General features: G+C 42.0%; 1 protein-coding gene across 1 annotated transcript; it reads right to left on the bottom strand.

Moving 5' to 3' along the window:
• Nucleotides 1-1116: 1116 nt before the first annotated feature.
• LOC106581825 (potassium inwardly rectifying channel subfamily J member 3) lies at nucleotides 1117-26940 on the bottom strand. The gene is made up of 3 exons (XM_014164207.3): nucleotides 25320-26940; nucleotides 24410-24626; nucleotides 1117-5505 (listed from the first exon to the last, which is right to left on the bottom strand). Exons 1-3 carry the CDS (start codon nucleotides 26157-26159, stop codon nucleotides 4868-4870), a joined length of 1695 nt encoding a protein of 564 aa, XP_014019682.2. The 5' UTR covers nucleotides 26160-26940; the 3' UTR covers nucleotides 1117-4867.

Genomic DNA, 26940 nt, shown 5'->3' with positions numbered 1-26940 from the left:
CAATTTGTGTAGTACTGAATCATAAGTAAGGCTCGGGTTCCCACCATGAAGTATGGAGGAGGTTCGATGGTGTGGGGGTGCTTTGCTGGAGACACTGTCAGTGATTTATTTAGAATTCAAGGCACACTTAACCAGCATGGCTACCACAGCATTCTGCAGCGATACACCATCCCATCTGGTTTGGGCTTAGTGGGACTGTCATTTGTTTTTCAACAGGACAATGACCCAACACCTCCAGGCTGTGTAAGGGCTATTTTACCAAGAAGGAGCATGATGGAGTGCTGCACCAGATGACCTGGCCTCCACAATCACCCGACCTCAACCCAATTGAGATGGTTTGGGATGAGTTGGACCGCAGAGTGAAGGAAAAGCAGCCAACAAGTGCTCAGCATATGTGGGAACTCCTTCAAGACTGTTGGAAAAGCATTTCAAGTGAAGCTGGTTGAGAGAATGTTAAGAGTGTGCAAAGCTGTCATCAAGGCAAAGGGTGGCTACTTTGAAGAATCTCAAATATAAAATATATTTGTTATACACTTTTTTGGTTGCTACATGATTCCATATGTGTTATTTCCTAGTTCTGATGTCTTCACTATTATTCTACAATGTAGAAAATAGTAAAATATAGAAAAACCCTTGAATTAGTAGGTGTGTCCAAACTTTTGACAGGTACTGTATATTTAAAAGTGTCTGTTTGGCTGTCACTCACAAGAGAGAGAGAAAGAGAGAGAGCGAGAGAGAGAGAGAGCTGTGCAAGCAGTCAGTCGTCATAAGTCAGCAGACTATATTTAGCATGGAATATTCAACTCAGTGCCACTGTTGTTGTAATATGATAACAAAGTGGGATTTTAATTGCAAATGGCTGAATGCAAGAACATTGATGTTATTTAGCAAACAAATAGATGGAGAAAGGGTGTTTACTTTAGTTCAGTTTGTATTCTATGCAACCGCTGATGGAATTTAGTCATTTTAAGTGCATTACCAGCCAGTTCTAAATTGAATTTATTTGGATAATCAGCTGCTAATAACTGCAATGTCCTTGCAATAGGCCGCCTCACTTTACAGGATATAGTATGAAAAAGCATTTCCATAACGCCTTCACATGTTTAACTCTTCAGATATCAACAAGCATTTTGTATTTTATTGTAGTACCCTCTTTACAGTTAGTACCAACAGATACAGGCAATGTCAATGAAACAAAGAGACACATCAGCAGAGTCATTCATTTCATATAGGTCTGCTAATTCTAATTCCACCAACACATCTGAGCAGAATTATAAGTCAGAGTTTCTGCTATTACCTGCCTCTCATACAGTAGGAAAGGAGAACATATGACAAAGATGTACATGTCTTTAAAGTTCACATACAGTAAGTCAAGGAATACAGTATGGGTGCAGTTTTTCTGGGTGCAGTTATGAAACCTTGAATGGATAGAGACCTCAGCGACACTGGCGTTCTGAGGGCAGATGATAAAGGCAAATGGCACCTGGTGCAAAGATTTCCTTGATGATAAAGGGAAATTGGCTCAGCTGAGGTAAGTGCTGATTTAAGGTGCATTATGAGGATTTAGTCTATACTTCAGGAGCACTGAGGATAATGGCACCAGGAGCTCTACTACTATGATCCATGTCACATAGGCTTATTTAAGATTCTGAACTAAAGCTTATCTCTGGATAGAGAACAGACTTAATCCAATGGCAAGCTTGATATGATACTGCATTGACTTACTGTATATAATAAACCATTTTAGGTACCTTTATAAAATAAAGCCAGTCGTTCTTATCCATACATTCAATACATACCTTTAGATATTATTACAGTGCATCCGGAAAGTATTCAGACCCCTTGACTTTTTCAAATTGTTGTTACATTACAGCCTTATTCCAATATTGATTAAATCGTTTTTTTAATCGTTTTTTTTCCCCATTTTGTCCATCTACAAACATTACCACATAATGACAAAGTAAAAACATTTTTTATTTTTTTACATTTTTGCACATTTATATAGAAAAAATCTGAAATATCACATTCACATAAGTATTCAGACCATTTACTCAGTACTTTGTTGAAGCACCTTTGGCAGCGATTACAGCCTTGAGTCTTCTTGGGTATTTAGCAACAAGCTTGGCACACCTGTATTTGGGGAGTTTCTCCCATTCTTCTCTGCAGAGAAGAATGGGAGAAAGCTCTGTCTCAAGCTCTGTCAGGTTGGATGGGGAGCGTCGCTGCACAGCTATTTTCAGGTCTCTCCAGAGATGTTTGATCGGGTTTGAGATCTGGCTGGGCCACTCAAGGACATTCAGAGACTTGTCCCGAAAAGACTTGTCCCTATGCTTAGGGACGTTGTTCTGTTGGAAGGTGAACCTTCGGCCCAGTAAGAGGTCTTGAGCGCTCTGGAGCAGGTTTTCATCAAGGATCTCTCTATACTTTGCTCCATTCATCTTTCCCTTGATCCTGACTAATCTCCCAGTCCCTGACCCTAAAAAACATCCCACATCGTGATGCTGCCCCCACCATGCTTCACCGTAGGGATGATGCAAGGTTTACTCCAGATGTGACGCTTTGCATTCAGGCCAAAGAGTTCAATCTTGGTTTCATCAGACCTGAGAATCTTGTTTCTCATGGTCTGAGAGTCCTTTTGGTGCCTTTTGGAAAACTCCAAGCGGGCTGTCATGTGCCTTTGACTGAGGAGTGGCTTCTGTCTGGCCATTCTACCATAAAGGCCTGATTGGTGGAGTGCTGCAGAGATGGTTGTTCTTCTGGAAGGTTCTTCCATCTCCAGAAAGGAAGTCTGGAGCTCTGTCAGAGTGACCATTGGTTTCTTGGTCACCTCCCTGACCAGGGCCCTTCTCCCCCGATTGCTCAGTTTGGCCGGGCGGCCAGCTCTAGGAAGAGTCTTAGTTGTTACAAACTTCTTACATTTAAGAATGATAAAGGCCACTGTGTTCTTGGGGACCTTCAATGCTGCAGACATTCCTGTGTCGAGGCACAGATTCCTTCAACCTCATGGCTTGGTTTTTGCTCTGACATACACTGTCAACTGTGGGACCTTATAGACGTGTGCCTTTCCAAATCATGTCCAATCAATTGAATTTACCACAGGTGGACTCCAATCGAGTTGTAGAAACATCTCAAGGATGATCGATGGAAACAGGATGCACCTGAGCTCCATTTCGAGTCTCATAGCAAAGGGTCTGAATACTGTAAATAAAGTATTTATGTTTTAATTTTTTTATAAATTTACCCCCCAAAATTTTTATCTGTTTTCACTTTGTCATTATGGGGTATTGTGTGTAGACGAGGGGAACAAATGTATTTAATCCATTTTAGATTAAGGCTGTAACCTAACAAAATGTGGAAAAAGTTAAGGGTTCAGAATACTTTCCGAATGCACCACATGTAATATCCATAACAAGTAGGGCTTTTGTCATGTTTTTGTCTTCTATACAAGCCTTTTTATTTCTTTGATAGTGTCCACAAAAAGCTAGCTACCCGTGTCCCATTAAATCAACATGTCAAGAATTGATCTTAGATCTTTATTCCTGAAGAGTTTGAGGATCATACAATATCATTGGCGCTTTTAGTTGAACCAGATTCCATGGATTCAGTAAATATAATGGTTATTGGGCTGCTGCAGACCCTGTGGCTATATAAAGAGTATAGTCCTTATAACATTATTGCTTTAGTTAAACAGGGAGCATATGGACTCTTAAGACAAAAGGTGGTGACTTTTTCCTAAATATGCTGTAGGTCCACCTCTAAATCTATATTTCTGCAGTAACACTTAAGTTGAAATTTTGGTGCACATGTTCGTTAAATTAAATGTAGAATGAATAATCATTTGAACTTCCAAACTACAGTACTGTTCAATAAGGCATGCGTGACCATGGATTTAGTTGTTTTCCTTCCATGTAAAAGAGTAATTTACAGTACTGTTCAGGACATTTATGTTGAAAAGCCATAAATGCTTACTGCCATAAAGAGTGTACTGTGTTGTGCTTATAAGGCTGTAGTTTCTGTACAGCACTTTGTGACATCAGCTGATGTAAGAAGGGCTTTATAAATACATTTGATTGAATTTGATTGATAGTACTGGCCCTTTCAACATAAGTGTTACCTTGAAAAGTGAGTTCAGGTTGCTTAATAAGATTGTGCCCAGTTCCAATAAAACATATGATATGGATCATGCATTTTCAAATAAAGATTGCATCATCCAGCAACATACAGTACGCTTGCTGAACTAAGAAGTTCTTAAAATTGCACATGGTAAAATATCATCCTATACATGAAAATACCAAAAATACAGCTGTGAACAATCGTGGAAATGGAAACAAGGTAATATAGTTAAGGCTAAACATCTGTGTCTATTACCTTTGTATAGCTAAGTAATAAAAGTAGCATGCATTTTAACAGAACATTGCCACACAATTTTACATTAAACAACAAAAGCAGCCAACTCAAATCGAATGTATGTACCCTTCTTCACCGCAAATTAGTCCCATGTTGTGTAGGTTTTCCATTTTGTAAACCATATGGCTTTGTGCAACTGTTCAGATCCATTGGAAGTAATATCCCTGCTCAAATCATCTCTGTAAAATAATATATCTATAAATGTCATGCCAGAAATGAAAGAAACTATGTTTTACATGCACTTAGTGTAACGTACGTGCCAGATTGTGCTTATCATACATTGTCTTTCATCATAGCATGTATACTTATATCCAGGAACAAATCTGCGGTGTTCTATCAAGGTATACTTTATCTGTACGTATTTATATACTACATTTTCTTGAATATAAGAATCATGTCCTTTAATAAATTAGAAATAATAAAGGGCTGGGGTGTAATAAGTTAAAACTGGTTGCCCATTCTACGTGAAGCGGTCGGAATTCATCTTTCTGAGTTTCGGGGGCAGGTGTCCGTCCATTCGGCCCCCTACTCCCCCTCCCCCCTGCATCCTTAGCAGCTTGGGGGGCAAGTCTGCCACGGATTGGCTGATGTGATCGGAGCTGATCTTGGAGGCCATCCTGTTCACCTGTTTCTCATCGGAGACGCCGGGGACGGAGCTGATGCGCTGCAGCTTCATGGGCAGCTCCCCCATGCTCCCGGGGTAGATCATCTCCGATGTGGTGGAGCTCATCCTCAGCAGCTTCCTAGGCATGGGCAGCCCGTCCCGTCCGCAGCCGCCCCCTTGCATCTTCTGCAGCTTGGACGGCAGCTTGGTGGTGGTGCTCTCCTTGTCCTCCAGGGTCTCCAGGCAGTCCATGGAGCTGTTCCCCCCCCCCTCGCCGCTGTTGCACAGGGACGGGGCCATGAGAGGAGAGGATATGAGCAGGTTTTCCTCCTGCTCCTTCACGCTGTACGGGGGAGTGTTGACCTCAAACGTGGCGTGGAACTGGGAGTAGTCCACCTTGAAGAACCCCTCCTCCAGGGAGATGACTGGGAAGAAACGATGTCCCCATAGAACCTCATCCTCAGTGTAAGAAGTCCTCGCTTGGCAAGTCATCCCTGTCGAACACAGACAAAACAACAAAAAACAACAAAAAGTTCATGTCTTTATTTCCATGTCTTTATTTCAGGAAATTTACTTGACGACTTTGACTCTATGCAGGGAATTATGCACAATTGTCTGTGGACAAGGCAGACAAGGCTAATGCTATGGAGATTAATGCTATGCTAGTCAAATACATAAACAAACACTTCAGAATCAAAGAGCAACCCTGATTCAATTACATGGCTGACGCAGTGCCCTCAGCTCAGTCACAAGAGTGAAGTGTTCCTCAAAGATTATTTCCATTCAACAAACAATATCACTCACAAACTGACACACAGAAAGTTGCCTCAAAAAAACACTTCATTGATTTTCAGATTCCATACAACACTAATGAGCAAGTTCCTCAGTAATTTGAGAAAGACGCAGAGGATAGCTGAGTGAGTGAAGGAGTCCATACAGCAATTACTTTTAAGATGAAAAGCACTACAATGTAAACACTGTTTGCTCCCAGAGATCTTATCCTGTATAGATTTTGTCTGATGAGAAAATAACTAAACCATTTTCTCTCCCAAACAAACTGTAACAAAATGAAAAAGCACACAATGTTTTACCTCTGTTATTGGTAAAACATTCACTACGTCAGTGCTAAAATAGTCAACTACTAAAGGTGACACTTTTATGCACATTCTGCAACAGGTTTCTATCGAGCTCCTTGTTCTCATCAATGTATGAGCAACAATACCGGGAGCATGAAAATAAGAAACTACAAGCATTCGTCTAATACAAAATGCATACAGTACAGTGCACACGAGTGGGATTCATTGTCTTTGGCGGAGTACAACATAAACAAATGCCTCTACGTCTTTATTCCTCAAATACTGTTTTCATTTTGTCTTGCATTGACAGGGAAACAATTGCTATTTCAGAGGCACTGAATCATGTTAAGGCACTTTAAAAACAATTTCCTAAATAAGTAGATGTCTTTTATCTAAGCCACCCGGGGTCTTTAGCTACATGTCAATTTAGTCCACATTGTAACCTTGGTTAGGAACTACAAAAGAGCAGATTCAGATGATCAAATCCCTTAAGTGACGGACCACAGGAGGCTTCGCAAAGATAAGGGTGCAATGGGTCCAATGGGCTTTCCTGACAACTCCTATATCTTTTTGAGAAACAAATATTCATCCCCATTTATGGGACTTCCAATTCAAAGCCTGTTATATAACATGTTTGGTCTCAAAATGTTAATGTCCCTATGACAAGTGGGTAATTAGGTCCTCATAGTGCTGCCTGAAGAATTTCAGCCTGACCAAAGCAGATTTCATGCATTATTTATTTTTTCCTTAAAAGTTGCTTTTAAGGAAAGAAGATACGATAACAAAGATAAGATGGCGTTAAAATAAGAGAGCTTTGTGGGCTACTCTTTTAGCAAGGTCAGTGTGATCAGCCATGTTGCCCGTCCAGGTCTGTGAAGGAAAGTTCAAAGTTCATAAGGTTTGTTTTTCCATAGATTAAACAAGATACACTCGATCATGAGCACCAGGCATTCATTGTTTTTGTTACTGGAGACGTTGAATTAAATGAATGCTTAACAAACACTCCACCCGTATCCCCATAAACAAATGAATACAATTAGTCAAATGATGAGGGTTGAATTAATGAGCAACAACATTCATTTGTTTTACATAAAGTTACAGGTTCATCTTCAGTGATAACCCTCTCGCCACTGTTATTCGGCAGATGCCTTCGTAATTACTATCACATGATCTGAATACTTGCATTGTATCAATTCACCCTGCGCGGAGCTCCATGCAAAACCTTTTGTTCTTTGGAATGTCTAGGAAAACATGGCTGCTGAAAGCAGTATTTTGCACTGCCGCCCCACAATTCATGAATCAATAGAAACAAATTCTAACAGAGATGAGATGCACAGCTTATCATCTGTCAGTCCAGAACATTGAACTGAGCCACGTCTTCCTTTTCCTTTTAACTAAGTATCCAAGCTGTTACAAAGCTGGAGGCACTTGTGATCTTGAAGGTCTGTTGAAGTCCATTAAAAGCTGAGTGGTTGCCCTGATATAAATACCCCATATACTAATTGATAGTGTAATAAATCCCTGGCAGCAATAAATGAATCGTAAGCATTCAAAGAGACTAAAGATCATGGTACACTAGGTATTGCTAATCTTAATTGAAGCTATGATCCTCTTCGTTTCTGCCAGTGTTTCCAAGGTCCGTGCAATAATGCGCTGATAACAGTTTTTTAACAGTCACAGTCAAGTCACAGATGTGCCAGAGTTATTAACATTGAGTACGGTCAGGGTATTCTGGGCATTATTTCTGCCCTATCGCTCTGCACTTCTGAGTGCTCTCGGCATATGGAAATATGCTTCAATGACTGGGGTCCACAGTAATAATAAGGACTTGAGGTTGAGAAGCCAATTGAGGCTAAGTGCAGGGAATCTTGTAGTCATTTGTATCATGAAGTTGTCACACTGCAATAATCTTCCAAAGTCACACAACATGTTGACCAGCAGGCATATACTGTAAGCTCAAAGGTCTAGTATTGGTGTACACATGCAAAAGCACACTTCTTCTACACTGGTATTTTGCTTAAACCCTCAATAATTCTTGTATCATTTTACCACCAATAACAGCGTGCCTGTTATCGTAGCTGTCTACATACCACCACAGACCGATGCTGGCACTAAAACTGCACTAAATGAGCTGTATGTACCGCCATAAGCAAACAGGAAAACGCTCATCCAGAGGCGGCGCTCCTAGTGGCCGGGGACTTTAATGCAGGGAAACTTAAATAAGATTTACCTAATTTCTATCAGCATGTTAAATGTGCAACCAGAGGGGAAAAAAATTCTACACCACCTTTACTCCACACACAAAGACGCGTACAAAGCTCTCCCTCGCCCTCTATTTGACAAACCTGACCATAATTCTATCCTCCTGATTCCTGCTTACAAGCAAAACTTAAAACAGGAAGCACCATTGACTCGGTCTATAAAAAAGTGGTCAGATGAAGCAGATGCTAAACTACAGGACTGTTTTGCTAGCACAGACTGGAATATGTTCTGGGATTCTTCCGATGGCATTGAGGAGTACACCACATCAGTCACTGGCTTTATCAATAAGTGCATAGAGGACGTCGTCCTCAAAGTGACTGTACATACATACCCCAACCAGAAGCCATGGATTACAGGCAACATTCGCATTGGGCTAAAGGCTAGAGCTGCCGCTTTCAAGGAGTAGGACTCTAACCCACAAGCTTATAAGAAATTCCGCTATGCCCTCCGACGAACCATCAAACAGGCAAAGCATCAATACAGGACTAAGCTGGAATGGTACTACACCCGCTCCGACACTCATCGGATGTGGCAGGGCTTGCAAACCATTACAGACTACAAAGGGAAGCACAGCCGAGAGCTGCCCAGTGACACAAGCCTACTAGACAAGCTAAATAAATTCTATGCTCGCTTCGAGGCAAGTAACACTGAAGCATGCATGAGAGCATCAGCTGTTCCGGATGACTGTGTGATCACGCTCTCTGCAGCCGATGTGAGTAAGACCTTTAAACAGGTCAACATTCACAAGGCCGCAGGGCCAGACGGATTACCAGGACGTGTACTATGAGCATGCGCTGACCAACTGGTAAGTGTCTTCACTGACATTTTCAACCTCTCCCTGTCTGAGTCTGTAATACCAACATGTTTCAAGCAGACCACCATAGTTCCTGTGCCCAAGAACACTAAGGCAACCTGCCTAAATGACTACCGACCCGTAGCACTCACGTCTGTAGCCATGAAATGCTTTGAAAAGCTGGTCATGGCTCACATCAACACCATTATCCCAGAAACCCTAGACCCACTCCAATTTGCATACCGCACCAACAGATCCAAAGATGATGCAATCTATATTGCACTCCACACTGCCCTTTCCACACCTGGACAAAAGGAACACTTATGTGAGAATGCTATTCATTGACTACAGCTCAGCGGTCATCACCATAGTGCCCTCAAATCTCATCAATAAGCTAAGGACCCTGGGACTAAACACCTCCCTCTGCAACTGGATAGTGGACTTCCTGACGGGCCACCCCCAGGTGGTAAGGGTAGGAAAGAACACATCCGCCACGCTGTTCCTCAACATGGGGGCCCCTCAGGGGTGCGTGCTCAGTCCCCTCCTGTACTCCCTGTTCACCCATGATTGCATGGCCAGGCACGACTCCAACACCATCATTAAGTTTGCAGATGACACAACAGTGGTAGGCCTGATCACCAACAACAATGAGACAGCCTACAGGAAGGAGGTCAGAGATCTGGCAGTGTGGTGCCAGGATAACAACCTCTCCCTCAACGTGATCAAGACAAATGAGATGATCGTGGACTACAGGAAAAGGAGGACTGAGCACGCCCCCATTCTCATCAACGGGGCTGTAGTGGAGCAGGTTGAGAGCTTCAAGTTCCTTGGTGTCCACATCACTAACAAACTAACATGGTACAACCACACCAAGACAGTCGTGAAGAGGGCATGACAAAACCTATTTAGCCTCAGGAGACTGAAAAGATTTGGCATGGGTCCTCAGATCCTCAAAAGGTTTTACAGCTGAACCAATGAGAGCATCCTGAGCATTGCATCACTGCCTGGTATGGTAACTGCTTGGCCTCCGACCGCAAGGCACTACAGAGGGTACTGCATACGGCCCAGTACATCACTGGGGCCAAGCTTCCTGCCATCCAGGACCTCAATACCAGGCGGTGTCAGAAGAAGGCCCTAAAAATTGTCAAAGACTCCAGCCACCCTAGTCATAGACTGTTCTCTCTGCTACCGCACGGCAAGCGGTACTGGAGTGCCAAGTCTAGGTCCAAGAACTTTCTAAACAGCTTCTACCCCCAAGCCATAAGACTCCTGAACATCTAATGTTTACGTGTCTGTTATTATCTATGCATAGTCACACATAACTCTGCCTATATGTACATATTACCTCAATTACCTCAACTCCGGTGCCCCCGCACATTGACTCTGTACCGGTACCCCCCGGTACCCCCTGTATATAGCCCCTATTGCTATTTACTGCTGCTTTTTAATTATTTGTTATTCTTATCTCTTACTCTTTTTTGTATTTTCTTAAACTGCATTGTCGGTGAAGGGCTTGTAAGTAAGCATTTCACAGTAAGGTTGTATTCCTGTTGTATTCGGCGCATGTGACGAATGAAATGTGATTTGATTTGATATGATCTAGCTATGGTACTTTTTCCCAATATAAAAACTATATTATATGCCATTTAGCAGACGCCGTTAACCAAAGCGAAATACAGCAGTGAGTACATACATTTTCGTATGGGTGGTAGCGGGAATCGACTCCACATCCCTGGTGTAGGAAACGCCATGCTCTACCAACTGAGCCTCTCTGCTATTTTAGTCAGCAGTGGGCTAAGAGTCACATCCCAAAGACTGCCAGAGATACACAGAACATATTAAAAGTCAATATCACACGCCACTCAATGGAAAATAATCAGTAGAGGATATTCAAATATTGTGACAAAGTTCAACAGAACTGGTCCGGAGCATGACAGGAGATTATTAAAGCAAGAAACAGACATTTCCTCCATTAATTCTAGCACAAATGAACACAAATAGAGTGGAGGATGGAGGAAATAGAGGAAAATTCTACCACAAATTTACAAAAATATAACTTTCCTCCATTAACTCTGCAACATAATCACATTCAGTGATCTATAGAAATTGGCACACATAAGGAGAATCGCACAGTTCATCTGAAATCAGATAATCAACTTCTGATTCCCTGTTGGGTAACTCTCTATTTTCTGATCTGCATCCTATTGAGCGGCCTCGTATTGGAGGAAAGCCCAGCAATTTTGTAATAGCACCATCGACAGCATGGCAAAAAGGTAAAGTGGTGACGTGTAAGTGGGTACATTCCTGCATCCATACACTAAAGGCCATCAACAGTCTCACTGAAGAGGCTGCTCTGTGCTTTCCTTTTCACCCATAGGGAAAAGCCACAATTACAGACAAATTGCTATCATAACCATTTGGAAACTTGGAGGTGATACGACTACAATTAAACACAGCCAAGCAGCTTTGCTGTGCATTTTAGATGAGTATAATAAGCTACACTATATACTGTACAGTGCATTCGGCAAGTATTCAGACCCTTTCCCTTTTTCGTTACAGCCTTATTCTAAAATGTATTAAATACATGTTTTTCCTCATCAATCTACACGCAATACCCCATAATGACAAAGCGAAAACAGGTTTTTAGAAATGTTTGCAAATTTATTATATATTAAAAACAGAAATATCTTATTTACATAAGTATTCAGACCCTTTGCTATGAGACACAAATTGAGCTCAGGTGCATCCTGTTTCCATTGATCATCCTTGAGATGTTTCTACAACTTGATTGGAATCCACCTGTGGTAAATTCAATTGATTGGACATGATTTGGAAAGGCAAACACCTGTCTATATAAGGTCCCACAGTTGACAGTGCATGTCAGGGCAAAAACCAAGCCATGAGGTTGAAGAAATTGTCCATGAAGCTAAGAGACAGGATTGTGTCAATGCACAGATCTGGGGAAGGCTACCAAAAAATGTCTGCAGAATTGAAGGTCCCCAAGAACACAGTGGCCTCCATCATTCTTAAATGGAAGAAGTTTGGAACCACCAAGACTCTTCCTAGAGCTGGCCACCCGGCCAAACTGAGCAATTGGAGGAGAAGGGCCTTGGTCAGGGAGGTAATCAAGAACCCGATGGTCACTCTGACAGAGCTCCAGAGTTCCTCTGTGGAGATGGGTGAACCTTCAAGAAGGACGACCATCTCTGCAGCACTCCCAACAATCAGGCCTTTATGTTAGAGTGGCAAGATGGAAGCCACTCCACAGTAAAAGGCACATGACAGCCCGCTTGGAGTTTCCCAAAAGGCACCTTAAGAACTGTCAGACCATGAGAAACAAGATTCTCTGGTCTGATGAAACCAAGATTGAAGTCTTGGGCCTGAATTCCTGAAACCAGCCCAACAGTGAAGCATCGTGGTGGCAGTATCATGTTGTGGGGATGTTTTTAGCGCAAGGACTGGAAAACTAGTCAGGAATGAGGGAAAGATGACGGAGCAAAGTACAGAGAGACCCTTAATGAAAATCTCCTCCAGAGCGCTCAGGATCTCAGGACATAGTGAGGTAAAGGTTCACCTTCCAACAGGACAAAGACCCTAAGCACACAGCCAAGACAACGCAGGAGTGGCTTCGGGACAAGTCTCTGAATGTCCTTGAGTGGCCCAGCCAGAGCCAGACTTGAACCTGATCGAACATCTCTGAAAATAACTGAAAGTAGCTGTGCAGCGACGCTCCTCATCCAACATGACAGAGTTTCAGAGGATCTGCAGAGAAAAATGGGAGAAAATCCTCAAATACAGGTGTGCCAAGCTTGTAGCGTTATACACAAGAAGACTTGAGGCTGTAATCCTTGCCAAAGGTGCTTCAACAAAGTACTGAGTAAAGGGTCTGAATACTTATGTAAATGTAATATTTCATATTTTTCTTTTATATACATTTGTAAAAAACAACAACAAAAAAACATTGGCTTTGTCATTATGGCGTATTGTGTGTAGATTTATGAGAAGAAAAAACTATTTAATCCATTTTAGAATGAGGCTATAATGTAACAAAAAGTGGAAAAAGTAAAGGGGTCTGAATACTTTCCTAATGCACTATATACAAAAGTATGTGGACACCCCGTCAAATTAGTTGCTGATAGGTGTATAAAATCGAGCACACAGCCATGCAATCTCCATAGACAGACATTGGCAGTAGAATGGCCTTACTGAAGAGCTCAGTGACTTTCAATGTGGCACCGTCATAGGACGCCACCTTTCCAACAAGTCAGTTCCTCAAATTTCTGCCCTGCTAGAGCTGCCTCAGTCAACTGTAAGTGGTGTTATTGTGAAGTGGAAACGTCTAGGAGCAACAACGGCTCAGCAGCGAAGTGGTAGGCCACACAAGCTCACAGAACGGGACCGCCGAGTGCTGAAACACTCCCTATCGAGTTCCAAATTGCCTCTGGAAGCACGTCAGCACAATAACTGTTCGTCGGGAGCTTCATGAAATGGGTTTCCATGGCCGAGCAGCCGCACACAAGACTAAGATCACCATGTTCAATGCCATGCATTGGCTGGAGTGATGTAAAGCTCGCCGCCACTGGACTCTGGAGCAGTGGAAACGCGTTCTCTGGAGTGATGAATCACACTTATCTGGCAGTCCGACAGACGAATCTGGGTTTCAGCGAATACCAGGAGAATGCTACCTGCCCGAAGGCATAATGCCAACTGTAAAGTTCGGTGGAGGTGGAATAACGGTCTTGGGCTGTTTTTCATGGTTTTGGGCTAGGCCCCTTAGTTTCAGTGAAGGGAATCTTAACGCTACAGCATACAATGACATTCTAGGTGATTCTATGCTTCCAACTTTGTGGCAACAGTTTGGGCACAAAGCGAGGTCCATACAGAAATGGTTTGTCGAGATCAGTGTGGAAGGACTTGACTGGCCTGCACAGAGCCCTGACTTCAACCCCATCTAACTACTTTGGGATGAATTGGAGCGCCGACTGCGAGCCAGGCCTAATCACCCAACATCAGTGCCCGACCTCACTGCTGCTCTTGTGGCTGAATGGAAGCAAGTCCCTAGTGGAAAGCCTTCCCAGAAGAGTGGAGGCTGTTAAGGCAGGAAAGGGGGGACCAACCCCATATTAATACCCATGATTTTGGAATGAGATGTTTGACGAGTAGGTGTCCACATACTTTTGGTCATGTAGTGTACCAACAGGCATAAAACATCACGTAATCATCATACCTGCCTGGAATGGTGTGTTCCTATGGAAACCAAATCTACCAATGGTACGTGAGCCTAAACACACCATATGAAGCCTATTTGGATTGTCACCTTTGTGCGCAACTCGAGGCAAATGTGGCGGACTTACAGTAAACACAAAAGTATATTTCTTGTCTTTGACCATCCCAATCGAAACAACCATCCATAAAACCACTGGTTTTATCACTCAATACTGGATGATACATTATACCCCTAGTTCCTGACCACAGTGAACTGGTTTGAATGCCTGTATGCCCCTGACCTTTTCCAGCACATCACTGCTCCTCAAAGTGCATTTGTTTTGATCGAATCCTATGTAGTACCTTATCATTGACGTCAGCTCATATTACAAATACCATATTTAATAAGCACAGTGAAAGGTACCTTTATTACCATCTGTCTGGCTCTTTCATCCTCCCGGACACAGACTGTGCTTTGTGTACAGAACTCTCTTTGATGTTCTAATGTATACTCTGTAATGTGTACTGCGTGATCTGCACAGTCTATCCCAGACAGTGGAGGCTGCTGAGGAGAGGACGGCTCATGATAATGTCTGGAACGGAGCGAACGGAATGGCACCAAACAAATAGAAACCCGTGTTTTATACCATTCCACCAATTCCGCTCCAGCCTTTACCACGAGCCCGTCTTCCCCAATTAAGGTGCCACCAACCTCCTGTGATACCAGATCCAAACAAGTCTTAGAGAAAGAAACAACGCCTATAGTGGTGTCAGTTTGTTTTAGAGACATCTCAGGAGATTGGTAACATTACTTTATATCATGCCTCCTCTGTATAAACTGGATGTTGCGCCATAAATTGGATGTTGCGGAATATTTCACTTTAATTAGATGATGAAATCAGATAGACAGGGACTGCTTTAATCATAGACGGGATTTGAAGCGTGAAAGCCCTGCAAAACACAAATACTATTTTCAAATATCAGATTATTAGTAAAGAAAACTGAGCTGCAAACAAAAGACTCAATTTCCCTTCTTTTTACAACTGGTAAATATACCAACTGGTAAATATACCAAAGGAATTTTGCTCTTCAAATTGAATATACACTATATTTCTCATGCAATAACATGTTGCCATTGAGAGAGTATTAAGGGCAGAGGAAATTGATCTCTCTAAGGTTGTATGTTTGGGAGTCTATCAAAAGCTAGTACTTTGTGAGTGAATGTAGCTAGCGAGTACTGCAGGATAACACTGAGCTAGCTTTTGTGGTTCAAATAACAAAGTCAAGAAGCAGCCAAGTCACTAAGGCGACAGGGAGATAAAATTGATTCTTTAAGTGGTGAGAATGGAACATAAACTAAGGGGAAGCTTGCCAATAGTTTCTGCTTTTTACTTTATTTCACCTTTATTTAACCAGGTGAGCTAGTTGAGAACAAGTTCTCATTTACAACTGCGACCTGGCCAAGATAAAGCAAAGCAGTGCGACAGAAACAACAATGGTGGCTCGCTAAACTTACTGGCATTCATGGAGCAGAGAGTCTCTAACATAAGCTTATCCAGGATATAGAAGCCACAGGAGCAGAGGATTATATCTGTTTGCTGCATGGCTCAGACGTATACTGGAGGTCAGGCTCAACTCCACTGTCTCCACACCTCAAGGACCAGAGTCCTGCATCCTGGCTTTAGATAGACGCCTGTTTTATTCAATCCAGATCTTACATATCAACAAATCCATACACATCATTTGACTTCCGAAAACTGTTTATTTTTTTAAAAAAACACTCACAACCACCTGCACTTTTTGGAAAATAGAGCAATGCAAATTGAGCAACGAATTTACATATTTATGCAAATGATTGATTGCCCGTTATTCAGATTAGCCTTTTTCTGCACTTCGACTCCCACAGTCCAAGTCACTGGGAGAAAGGTGGGCGTAAAGATTCCTCCCCGACCTCTCAATTCTCTCACAGACAAGGATCTGCAGATGTAAGAAATCATCTCACAAACACTCACACACACATGCAAGCACGCGAGTGTAGCACATGGGGATGTGTGAAACTTACTCCTCAGCCTGAAGTTTCCCCACTTGTCAGCGAATGGCTAGCTTTTCTCGTGGCGCCAAACTGGTAAGACGCAGGAGGGCGGTCAGGTGTTCCAGCAAGGCAGAGGTCCTGGGTTCGCCCCCTCGGTGTGAGCCGAATCAGGAGGAAATGGAACGCGCTAAAAGCAGCATAACGTCCTTTACGCATGCAACAAACACTCATCCATGCAACCTCACTCACCAGAATACGGCTATCAACACTGTATACAGGCTTTAGAAGCAACTGAAGCATTGTCTGTGAAGAAAACGGTGGCGGAAGCAAGACTGTGAATCTGCGCTCTGGACAGTGAATACAGATAATCATGAGTCAACCCTCTCATGCTTGCACCGTTAAGATTCAGTTCTGTGATAATTCACATTAACATATGAAAGCTTTAGTTATTTACCAAACGGTGAGCAGCAACAGCTAAATAACAATGCATCATGTGGAAGGCTGTTGCTGAAAAGCAGAAGAATTACATCCCTGCTTGACTGCTTTTTGGCCCAGTGGCATCAAATATTAAAGAGATGCACTGAGCTAGAGCAGCATGGAGGACAACTGACAAAAGAGAGAGGGAATAAGCATCCAAGAGATGTCCTCTTTAATGGAGAAGGAACATTTGAATTCACCAGCCATACAGTACAGCAATACTACTGTGCTGAGTACAGCACTTTGGGTTTCCTAACAGCTGAATATACAAAAACATTTCCCTATGAAACGCCTGAAAGGACACAACAAATTGTGTCTATTAGAGGATATGAGAACTGTTTAGCTCATTTTGATACAGATACATCTGTTATGGGCACAAGTCCTCTCTAAGACAGATAATCTGTTGCTATGGAGACCACCATCAAACGGTACACTGAGAAGAAACCCAGTATTCTTTTAGAGGCCTGCTTTTTCCTCTTTCATTCGTCGTAGATGAATACAAAATCTCTCAGCTGTAATACTATTTAAGTATTCAATCAATTTGTAACGGTTGCATCCCGAGCTTATTGCATCCCGAGTTTATTTCACGTTATACGACATGCGGTAGGCAAAATGTGTGCAAAAAAAAACCAAAAACACAGAGAAGGAAATATACTGGCGGAGAAAAAATGGTGTAGAAATGTACTGCTATGGGGGATGGGTGTTGAGAGAGCCAGAATACTCGGGCAATAACATCAGTGTGGAGGTAGACAGAGTAGAGCAGAGAGGAGCAGAGGCTGTGTGTGTGTGAGAGAGAGGAGAGTGTCGTTGCCTGCCAAGCCTCTACACAGGGTGAGGTGACAGACCATACGGCTGGCTCTACACAACAGCAAGACCATTAACAAGCAGCAAAAAAAACAGACATTATGAAGGAAAGAGGGTGTTGGTGGTGGTGATGGTGGGTGAGGGGGGGGGGGGGGGGGGGGGGGGGGCAATTGATCGATAGCCTTGAAGCCAAACACCAACTAATGGGTGGCAGAGAAATCACACTCGGAGTGTGGCCATTTAAAAACGGGATATCGCATGTTCAGTTAAGCTTGTGTTTTCTCACTGTGGTTTGAGTGAGGTCCAATACCCCACAGCATGTCAATGGGACTGAAATAGAAAGCACGCATCCCCCTAAGGATTGTCTCGCTAGAAGCGCATCCAAAAGACGAAATGTCAACGTGGCTGTGTCTGTTTAGACCTAGATCGATTAACGTGCACTTCAGGGACACTCAGACACTATCAATCAATACCGCACAGTGACCAAAACACTAAGAGCTAGGCTAGCAATAAGAGCATCGGGCCAGTAACCGAAAGGTCGCTGGTTCGAATACCCAAGCTGACAAGGCGGAACTCTGTCGAGGTGCTCTTGAGCAAAGGCACTTGAACATAATTTACTCCAGGGGTGCCGTACTACTATGGCTGACCCTGTAAAACAATGCATTTCACCACACCTATCCAGCGTACGACACAAAAATGATATATACATATATATTTTAAAGCAGAGCACAACCTTTGTCACTTAACGATAACATATGGTTATTGTGGAGCCACCATCTTCAGTCAGTTTTGACCAAGCTCTAGCCTACCCATCCTTCGTGAGTCTTTCATATAACCAAGATCTTTGTCGGTTTCCTTTTAGTTCTGGGTGATAAAAGGAGCAACATGATCAACAATTTAACGGACCCTTTATGCACTTTCTAGAACCTAAAATGGTTATTGGGCTGTCCCATAGGGTAACCCTTTAAAAAACCTTTTTTTGGGGTTCTAGGTATAACCCTTTCCAGGGAGGGTTCTACCTGGAACGAAAAAGGGTTACCCTATGGGGACAGCCAAATAGCCTCTTGGAACTTTTTTTTCTTGGGGGGGGTAGGCACTAAACGGTATGATTGGCAATATTACTAGACACAATCCATTATTATTAGACGTGCATGTTAATTCCAAAACACACGCAGGTCCTTGGAGAGAAAGAGCCAATCATTTCCAACTCTTAAGTAGAGTGACGGCTCTCCGAGTCATGCCACACCCCTTCCTCCCTCCCTCCCAGGATTTATTACAGTCCAACAGAGACCTGACAAATCCCCAAAGACACAATGTAAGCTTGTTTCCCCTTGGGAAAGGGGATAAAGAATCCTCCATGTCATAGCTGGTTCAACCCAATGCCCATTATGTGGAGTCCATTCCTGGTGCAATTACTATATCTTCAGGTAAGGTAAAGGTCTCCAGTGTGTTGTCTGAATCGACACGTTCTCTCACAGTGGGACAAATTTAGACAAAAGTAGGCTGTCACTAAGTGGATATCTCTTAAATGCAAACTGGTCATGTGCAATTCAACACAATATACATTTAGTCTATAACAGAAAGTACAGTACCTCAATTGAGTTATTAAAAACAATTCCAGCATGAGACGTACAGTACTGTATGTACTACCGAGTGAATGTGCTATACTATAAACTGAGAGAAAAAATGACATTTCAAAAAGATTCTCGCACTAAATTTGGTCGCTAATCACAATTAACATTGGCGTTGGAAAAACTTTAAGCTCCAACGCGGCTTCTTAATGCAATGAAATGCGTGAGACGGGTTGTTAAAAAAAAGTTAAACGAAACAAATAAATAAAAAACACTGTAACCCACTGGAGAACAGAAAGCGTCTTTATGCGTCTTATCAGCGCACCCGTGGGGAGGGCCGTGACTCTGCCGTGCTCTGACCCTGGGCACATTAGATTTAATCGGAGACTCCTGCTCTCACCTGCTCAGAAGGCCTACTTCCCTCGGCTGAACCCACATTAACCCTTGAACCGCAGAGTGCTTGAGTGCGGGGCGGAATGGAGAGCGGGGATCATCGCGGTCATGCTCTGAGTGTAATCTTTCGGAATGAATTATGCTCACTTACTCCAGCGGCCTGTCTATCCTTTCACAGTGATGTGTAATCACAAACTCCATTCCGCCACTATTTGCCTCTGACTTCTCAGCAAATCTGCTACACGAGATGTATCCATTTCTCTGAATTCATTATTCTGCTGCGACTCTTTGTGCACGACAAACTCCTCTTTGCTTGTTTTACTTTCAAGATTATAACGGAAAAGTTTATTCATAATGCAGTATGTGGATACTATTAATACAACAATTTAAATATTTAAAAAAGAGACACACAACTTTGTTTGCTTTTAGGCCATGCCCTCGCAAAACTTACATAGCCCTGGATCTCTGATATTATGAGTGCGATATCTCACATGTGGGGGATTCGCAAAGGATCGCCTACTCTTGGAAGGACCAATCAAAAGCTTATGTTGGGGACAGACTGGTAGAGTGGCGAATGAGGTGAGACCCTCACCTCCCTTAAAAGAAGCCACTCTCCGGCCCTCTGGTTATTCTCAAGCATGCTTCTTTTCCGGCAGGATATCGTCAGGTATCTTCTGAGGGTGGTTGCCCAATGACCGAAGAGCATGACACTCTTGCCCGAGCTCTCCTACATTCCAGGTAGACGCCCACCGCGCATACATGGACAACGACGGGGACGCCCTTCTAGGGAAGGTGACAGGTGAAAAGCCATAGGCACATTAACCTGAAAAAAAAAAACCTGGGCAGGCTGAGGGCGCGAACAGTGGCTAGTAACTGCCGTTTGGAAAATCACTTGTCATCGAGGGGCTCAAAGATGATGAGGGAAAGCATATGGCATCTCCCAATTTTTCCTGGGTATGTTAGCTCTTCCACCCTAAATGGAAGAGTCTCCCTGGGCCCTCATAGAACTAACTGGTCATCGCTTCTACCAGAATGCAGCAAGTCAGTCTGGATAGATCGGGGACAGAGCAGCCAGCGACATGACGTAAGACAATATGCCCACTGTCTTAGTTATGCATTACACATTTCTTTTTTTTCATACTTTTTGTCCAATATGCAGCATTTTTGTTTAATATTGAACATTGAGCCAAAGATGGGAAAATCCATTGCAAATGTAACAGTATTGCTTCCGTCCCTCTCCTCGCCCCTACCTGGGCTCGAACCAGGGGCCCTCTGCACTCTTCGACAACAGTCACCCTCGACGTCACCAATCGAAACGCTATTAGCGCGCACCCCGCTAACTAGCTAGCCATCTCACATCTGTTACAGAAATACAGCAATATAATTCAAGTGGCTCATAAATCATGATGTACATTGACACATGATAATAACATAATTCCCAAGGTTGTCCATATCCAATGCATTATACTAGCGAAGTGATTCAACGGGCAAAATATTTGGTACAGGATAAGCCAAACTGTGAGACTACGTGTAACTCTAAAAACACTTTCTTCATCCAATACTAGAATTTCCACAGACAAACATACTGTATTTATATGCTCACGGATACACATGAATAAACATCAAATGCACTTTAAATCAATTCAAGTCCACAACAGTCTCATGCCACCCACACGTCTTAGCATAAACAAATAGCAGAAAAACAATAACAAGGGAGATTCTATTTTTCTCCAATAGCAGTGAATCGTGAAAAAGGCTCGTGCTGTCATGGAGGGGGCAGAGAGGAAGCCAAGACAACAAGCCACGTCAATGCACAGCTAACGAGTTATGTGTCTCCCAAATGGCACCCTATTCCCTATGTAGTGCACTACTTTTGACCAACGCAATATGGGGATTGCTCTTTTCAAATAGTCTTAACAAAATGTTCCACTGTAGCTTTCGGCTGGAGTTGTTCGGGAAAATATTTGTAAACGCCTTGTTAGCGTCATGTAAATGCCACAGCATGGTCCTAATAGCCCATCAATCATTTTCATTTGCATGATAGTCACATCGAAGTCTTCACACAGAGTTCATTTTCTGCTGATGTGCCAGCCACTGTGTTTCTAAACATAATTGATGAGTGAACACGAAACTTAAATTAAGTGCTTCACAATTTTTTCATTTTTTTGCTGAACTGTGAAGCGTCTTGTTAATAAAGAACGAGACACAACTTTTCAGGCTGAAACGTGTTGTTGACAGCATTCTTCCTCTAGTCAATCACGCATTCAAAGTCAGTTTGCCATGAAATTAAAATCCCAGCCTGTTTGTCATGTAACTGAGCTGATCAAAGATAGAGAATGGGACTAAAGTACAAAATTGCATGTTAGATGTACTGTGTATAATTGGCATACCATTTGAACAGACGAGTGGTAAAGCAATTGCAGTCTGAGCAATTTCACTTCTGCATAATACAAAGAAAATGTTATTGCAACTCAGTGATTCAGTATAGTGTTCCCCTGAATGTTTAAAAAAAAAAAAAAACATTTATAGAAGGAACTAAACCTTAACAATTTGGATTAAACAATCCTATCTGTTATATCAATTTCAAATATGTAAAGGACAATGTTATAACACTTGAATCAGTACTCCCTAACGAAGGATATGTAGAAACGTACGTTTAAAAAAAATGTTGTTCTACTGAACATGCCATCATAATAAAGGTATTTAAATAATATGAAAAGTGTATTTTTTTTCTAGTTCTTTATATTATTATATTGTAACACTCTCGTATAATACTTTCATGCATGCAGTGACTATGTTCCAATTTCTGATAACATAACAGATGGGAAGCCATGTGGAGCTGACTTTCTCAGTTTATGATATCACGAGAGGTTGTGATGATGATGTCATTTGATAAGCTCATTATGTGAATATGAAGAGAGCTGATTTTCTATGAACATGTAAAAAAAAAAAAAAATTAAATGCTGCTGTTAGCTAACACCAGTAAATGCCAAGTCTCTGAATTAATATTTTATAAACATTCTATCTGGCTCAGACTTGATTCACTTGTTCTGGCACTCATTAAGCCCTGTAACACCTCACGGTAGCTCTCACGAGTCCATCTCCTAATTTGATCTCAGAAAAGTAGTTATCTTAATATCAGGTTATTTTGTCAGTAGACCTCTGTTGTTTTTTTTGTACGGTTACCACATGTTCACTGGTGTATTACTGAAAATTGCATTGCGTTACAGTTTTCCCCATACCATAGGCATAAAATCTAAGTTCAGGTGCAGTGCTGAAATGCGGAACGCTCAAAGAGAGGTTGCCATGGAAACAGAGTTACATTGGAACGAAATGAAAGTGTCTGAGGGTTAGACTTTCACTGTACATACATTTTTAACTTCACATTGACACGGTCGAGATTACACTACTACTGTATCTAGAATGAATCTTGACATTGAGAAAATATAAAAAATATGTTAAATTACAATTACAAAATGTGTTTGCTGTCTAATTTTGTTGTTGTGCCCAATGCATACGATACATGTGAACCTTTACCTCCAAAGTGTATGTTTTGAAATTATTATCCGCATTCTAGAATTTTCTGTGTTGACGACTGACCAATTGATCAAAACATTGGGAAAAGATGATGACATAACTAGCTGTAAGGATATATTCTACAAGGCAGCACCATTATATCATACAGTCATTTCTCCGCACCTTTTTTTCTACATAACATCAATATGTAACCCCTCATAAATAAAATAGTCCTATTAAATGTTTATATACAATATGAGTTGTGTCAGTAAGTTGCATGTCAGTTGCTACTGATTTTTCATCGACACTATATTTTTCATCAACACAAATCTACATTGAAAACAGGGATTTTTGAGAAATCTGAGGACCGAAAAGCGTTTGGTCCTTTGGTGGATATATAATGACATGACGTGAACCGTATGCCACTGCCACATACGCACAGTAGAGTACAGGACCAACTTTTTCATGATCAACAGAACTGTTTTCTGCAGTGGTCTGTATTGCATCAGACAGGACTGGTATGTCATTCCACAATCTTAAAGGACTCCCTGCAGCCCTTTATTAACTGTCTCAAATGAAACAGTTGAATTTGAAATATGATCACAACAACCAAAATGTTTCTCAAGTGTCAATACTGTTTTTATTGAATTGAAGTTTCAATTTCAAAAAAACAATTGGGAAAGCAAAGTATACCCCCAGAAGAGTATGAAGTTGTATTGTAAAACAGCAAAACTGTTCCCTAGACAGCAACTATTTTAGGAGATCTCATAAAAAAAAGTTGAAAATGATTTATACAAATCTATCAAGGGACTGGCTCTTTAGATAAACGAAACATAATTGAATACCGTGCCATGTTGATGTACTGTATTAAACACAGGCCAACCAAATTCAAAAGAGATTGAGCATATCCAACTGCAATTTGTTTTTGTTGCCATTTCCACTGCAAAAGTAAAATCAATCAGAACATATATTATTTATAACCTATCCAGTTGTGCAACAGCACATCAATAGCATGCAATCAATGACATCCACTAACATCCAGGGGTCAATGGAGAGGCCCATCTGGGTCAACTTACAGTATACACCTGCAACTTCACGTTATATTGATTCACATCATCATAACACTCATACTGGTGCATTTATTTTGCTGTCATATAACTTTACCCAGAGCAAAACACTCTCCACTAGTTTATCTCAGGGCATAGATATAGGCCTATTGTTTTTAATAATACTGCAAGAAAGAAAAGCAAGGTATTTGTGATAACTTACCAGTGGTTTCCACTATTCCTTCCAATATGACCACAATTTCAAACTGCTCTGTTTGCATGGATCTCTGGGAGAGTTCGTAGAATGGACTTTTAGTGTCAATCACATGGCAGATTGTGAGTGGTGAGACCAGGAAGAGCTGATCCGCCCCGGTACTGAAGCCCACGTCCAATTCCAACTGATCCAGTGGAAGAAACTCACCTTCGGGCGTCTGACGAGACTATGGAAGTATACAGAGAGAGAGGGAGAGAGAGAGAGAGGCGTGGGGGACAAACAGTTTAACTACTGCAACCCAGTGAGCCATACTTAAAGCTATCCACATTTTGTGAACAATTAAAGAAACCAATCATCAGTAAATATACAGAGTTAGTAAATCAATGTCGATGGCCAGAGCCACACATATATAGCTCTGGCTATAGCTAATCAGGCACATCAAGCCACATCAAAGGCACACCATAAGACGTTAATAATGACCCAGTGACTCTCTTCTACTTCAGGGGGCCTGTATAATGGTCAAATGTGTATTTATAGATGAATAGCATTGCCACTAAACTTCACTGGAATCAATTGCTTTGTGTGTTAATTCACATTGGTAGGCCTATTTGCAAAGAAAGTGAAAAAACGACTGTTCATAAAAGTAGGCTCTAGAAATCCATGAATCTATGTTTAATTAGGCCCACATTAATATCAATAGAAATGTCTCTAAAGTGATAAAAGAGCAATACTGGTATTAAAAGATCATATCAGCAGAGAATAATAAACTTTATAATAATCCTCTAAGTATTTTATGTGTAATTTATGTGTAATTATGGCGTAAACGAATAACTTACACTCACATGACAGAAGTAAATGGGGTACTAACGTTTAGATACATAAATATTGTTGTGCATAGGGCCGTAGAAGTGCCACTTACTTTCAGCAATTTGCAGCGGATCTGTGCGGAGACCATATGGCTATTACGCAGGTTGCCGACTCTGAACATGAGAGTTAGTTTTCCATCTCGCATCGAAATAGCTGCATGTTCACTAAACATCAAGGTCTCTGCCCTTTTTTTGGGCTGGGACATCTTAATGAACATGCAGCCAATCAAAAAAGCATCAACGATTGATCCCAGGATTGACTGGAAAAGAAAGAGAATGATCCCCTCGGGACATTTGTCCGTGATATACCTATAGCCATATCCTATCGTGGCTTCCGTTTCTATGAAGAATAAAAACGCGGAGGGAAAGTTGTAGACATTGGCGACGCATGGCGTATACTTGTCATCGTGGGTTCGATGGAGGTCTCCTCTGATGTAGGCTATGATCCACCACATGAATGCCATGAAGAGCCATGCCACCGTGTATGTTAGGATGAAGATAAATAAATTCCAGCGCCATTTCAAATCGACCAGCGTAGTGAATAAATCGGAAAGGTATCTACTGGTTTCACCACCCAGGTTTCCATGCTGGACGTTACATCGCCCGTTCTTGTCCACAAAGCGTTGCCTCTTCTTCTTCTTCTCTGGTGCCGGCTGGTTGAATCCAGACCCACTGGATGAGGTGGTCACTACCTGATAATCGTCCCCAAATTTCTTTCGAAGTGCAGACATACTACGATGACAGCCGCGAGAGAAATAATCTGAAGGGTTCAATATAAAATCTATTTCTGTACAGGACTTCGTTGTAGTTGCAGTAATTGGCCTTATGTTGTGGGCAATATCTCGGAAGTGGAAATAAGGCGTGGAAAGTGCGTTCTGTAACGAACTAATCATGCATTGTCCCCTCTCTCCACATACTGTTACCACTTCAAATCCATGAAAATAGAGAGGAATAATGTCACTTCAATCACTACAAACAGATCTTCATCCGAAAAGCAGTCTGCTAAAAAACAATTACGCACAGGATCATCTTCTAACCAAACGCGTCCGTCGCAGTTCAGGTTTTGAACAGTTTATTATTTGGTGCGTCGCTGCTGATCATCGCCCTCCCAGGCTAGAGCAATCAATGCAGGTTGGCTCGACACTGTCCTCATCTGTGAAGTCTACACCTTGGGTTAAAAGTTGAAATTGTTTCCACGCCCCATCAAGCAATTAAGATGTTGTAGGTAAATAATGAATCGTTGGTTACTGTGATTATAAGCCGTGGTCAAGATGAAACCGCTCCATACATACTGCACATCCGATGTCAGTGTTGGCGTTGGACACAATTTGGTTCCCAAACCTCCGCTTTGTGCTCCTGCGTGCGCACATAGGATCTGCATTCAGATCTATGACAGTGGAATATGATGGGAAATAATGGATTCGTGGAACAATTTACTGTCCGGTCATACTTATGTGGTTCCCTCTTAACGATGATGCCTGCAAGCTGTCTTTCCTGTCCCCCTTTTCCTCTTCTGGTGGAATTTTACTGGTGTTCTTATGGACGCGTGCAATAGGAATCCGACAGCGGCTGCTTCGTTCTTTCCCCTCGATTTTCCACTTCACCGCTCCTGCGCACTGCCCGTTCCGTATGCTATGATACATTCACTATTGCCTACCGGTACTACATAGACAT

Source organism: Salmo salar, chromosome 21, assembly GCF_965601325.2.
Source record: "Salmo salar chromosome 21, fSalSal1, whole genome shotgun sequence".
NCBI lineage: Eukaryota > Metazoa > Chordata > Actinopteri > Salmoniformes > Salmonidae > Salmo > Salmo salar.
The sequence above is the reverse complement of the archived record's forward strand: the minus strand, read 5'-3'. Positions and strand labels throughout refer to the sequence as shown.

Bases quoted from the DNA above. Each gene is read 5' to 3' on its own strand.
- LOC106581825 (XM_014164207.3), bottom strand. From the start codon at position 26,159: ATGATTAGTTCGTTACAGAACGCACTTTCCACGCCTTATTTCCACTTC. The intron at 24,627-25,319 runs GTAAGTGGCACT...ATACTTCCATAG, and splicing joins TCCGCTGCAAATTGCTGAAA to TCTCGTCAGACGCCCGAAGG. The intron at 5,506-24,409 runs GTAAGTTATCAC...TGTGTTCGACAG, and splicing joins AGGAATAGTGGAAACCACTG to GGATGACTTGCCAAGCGAGG.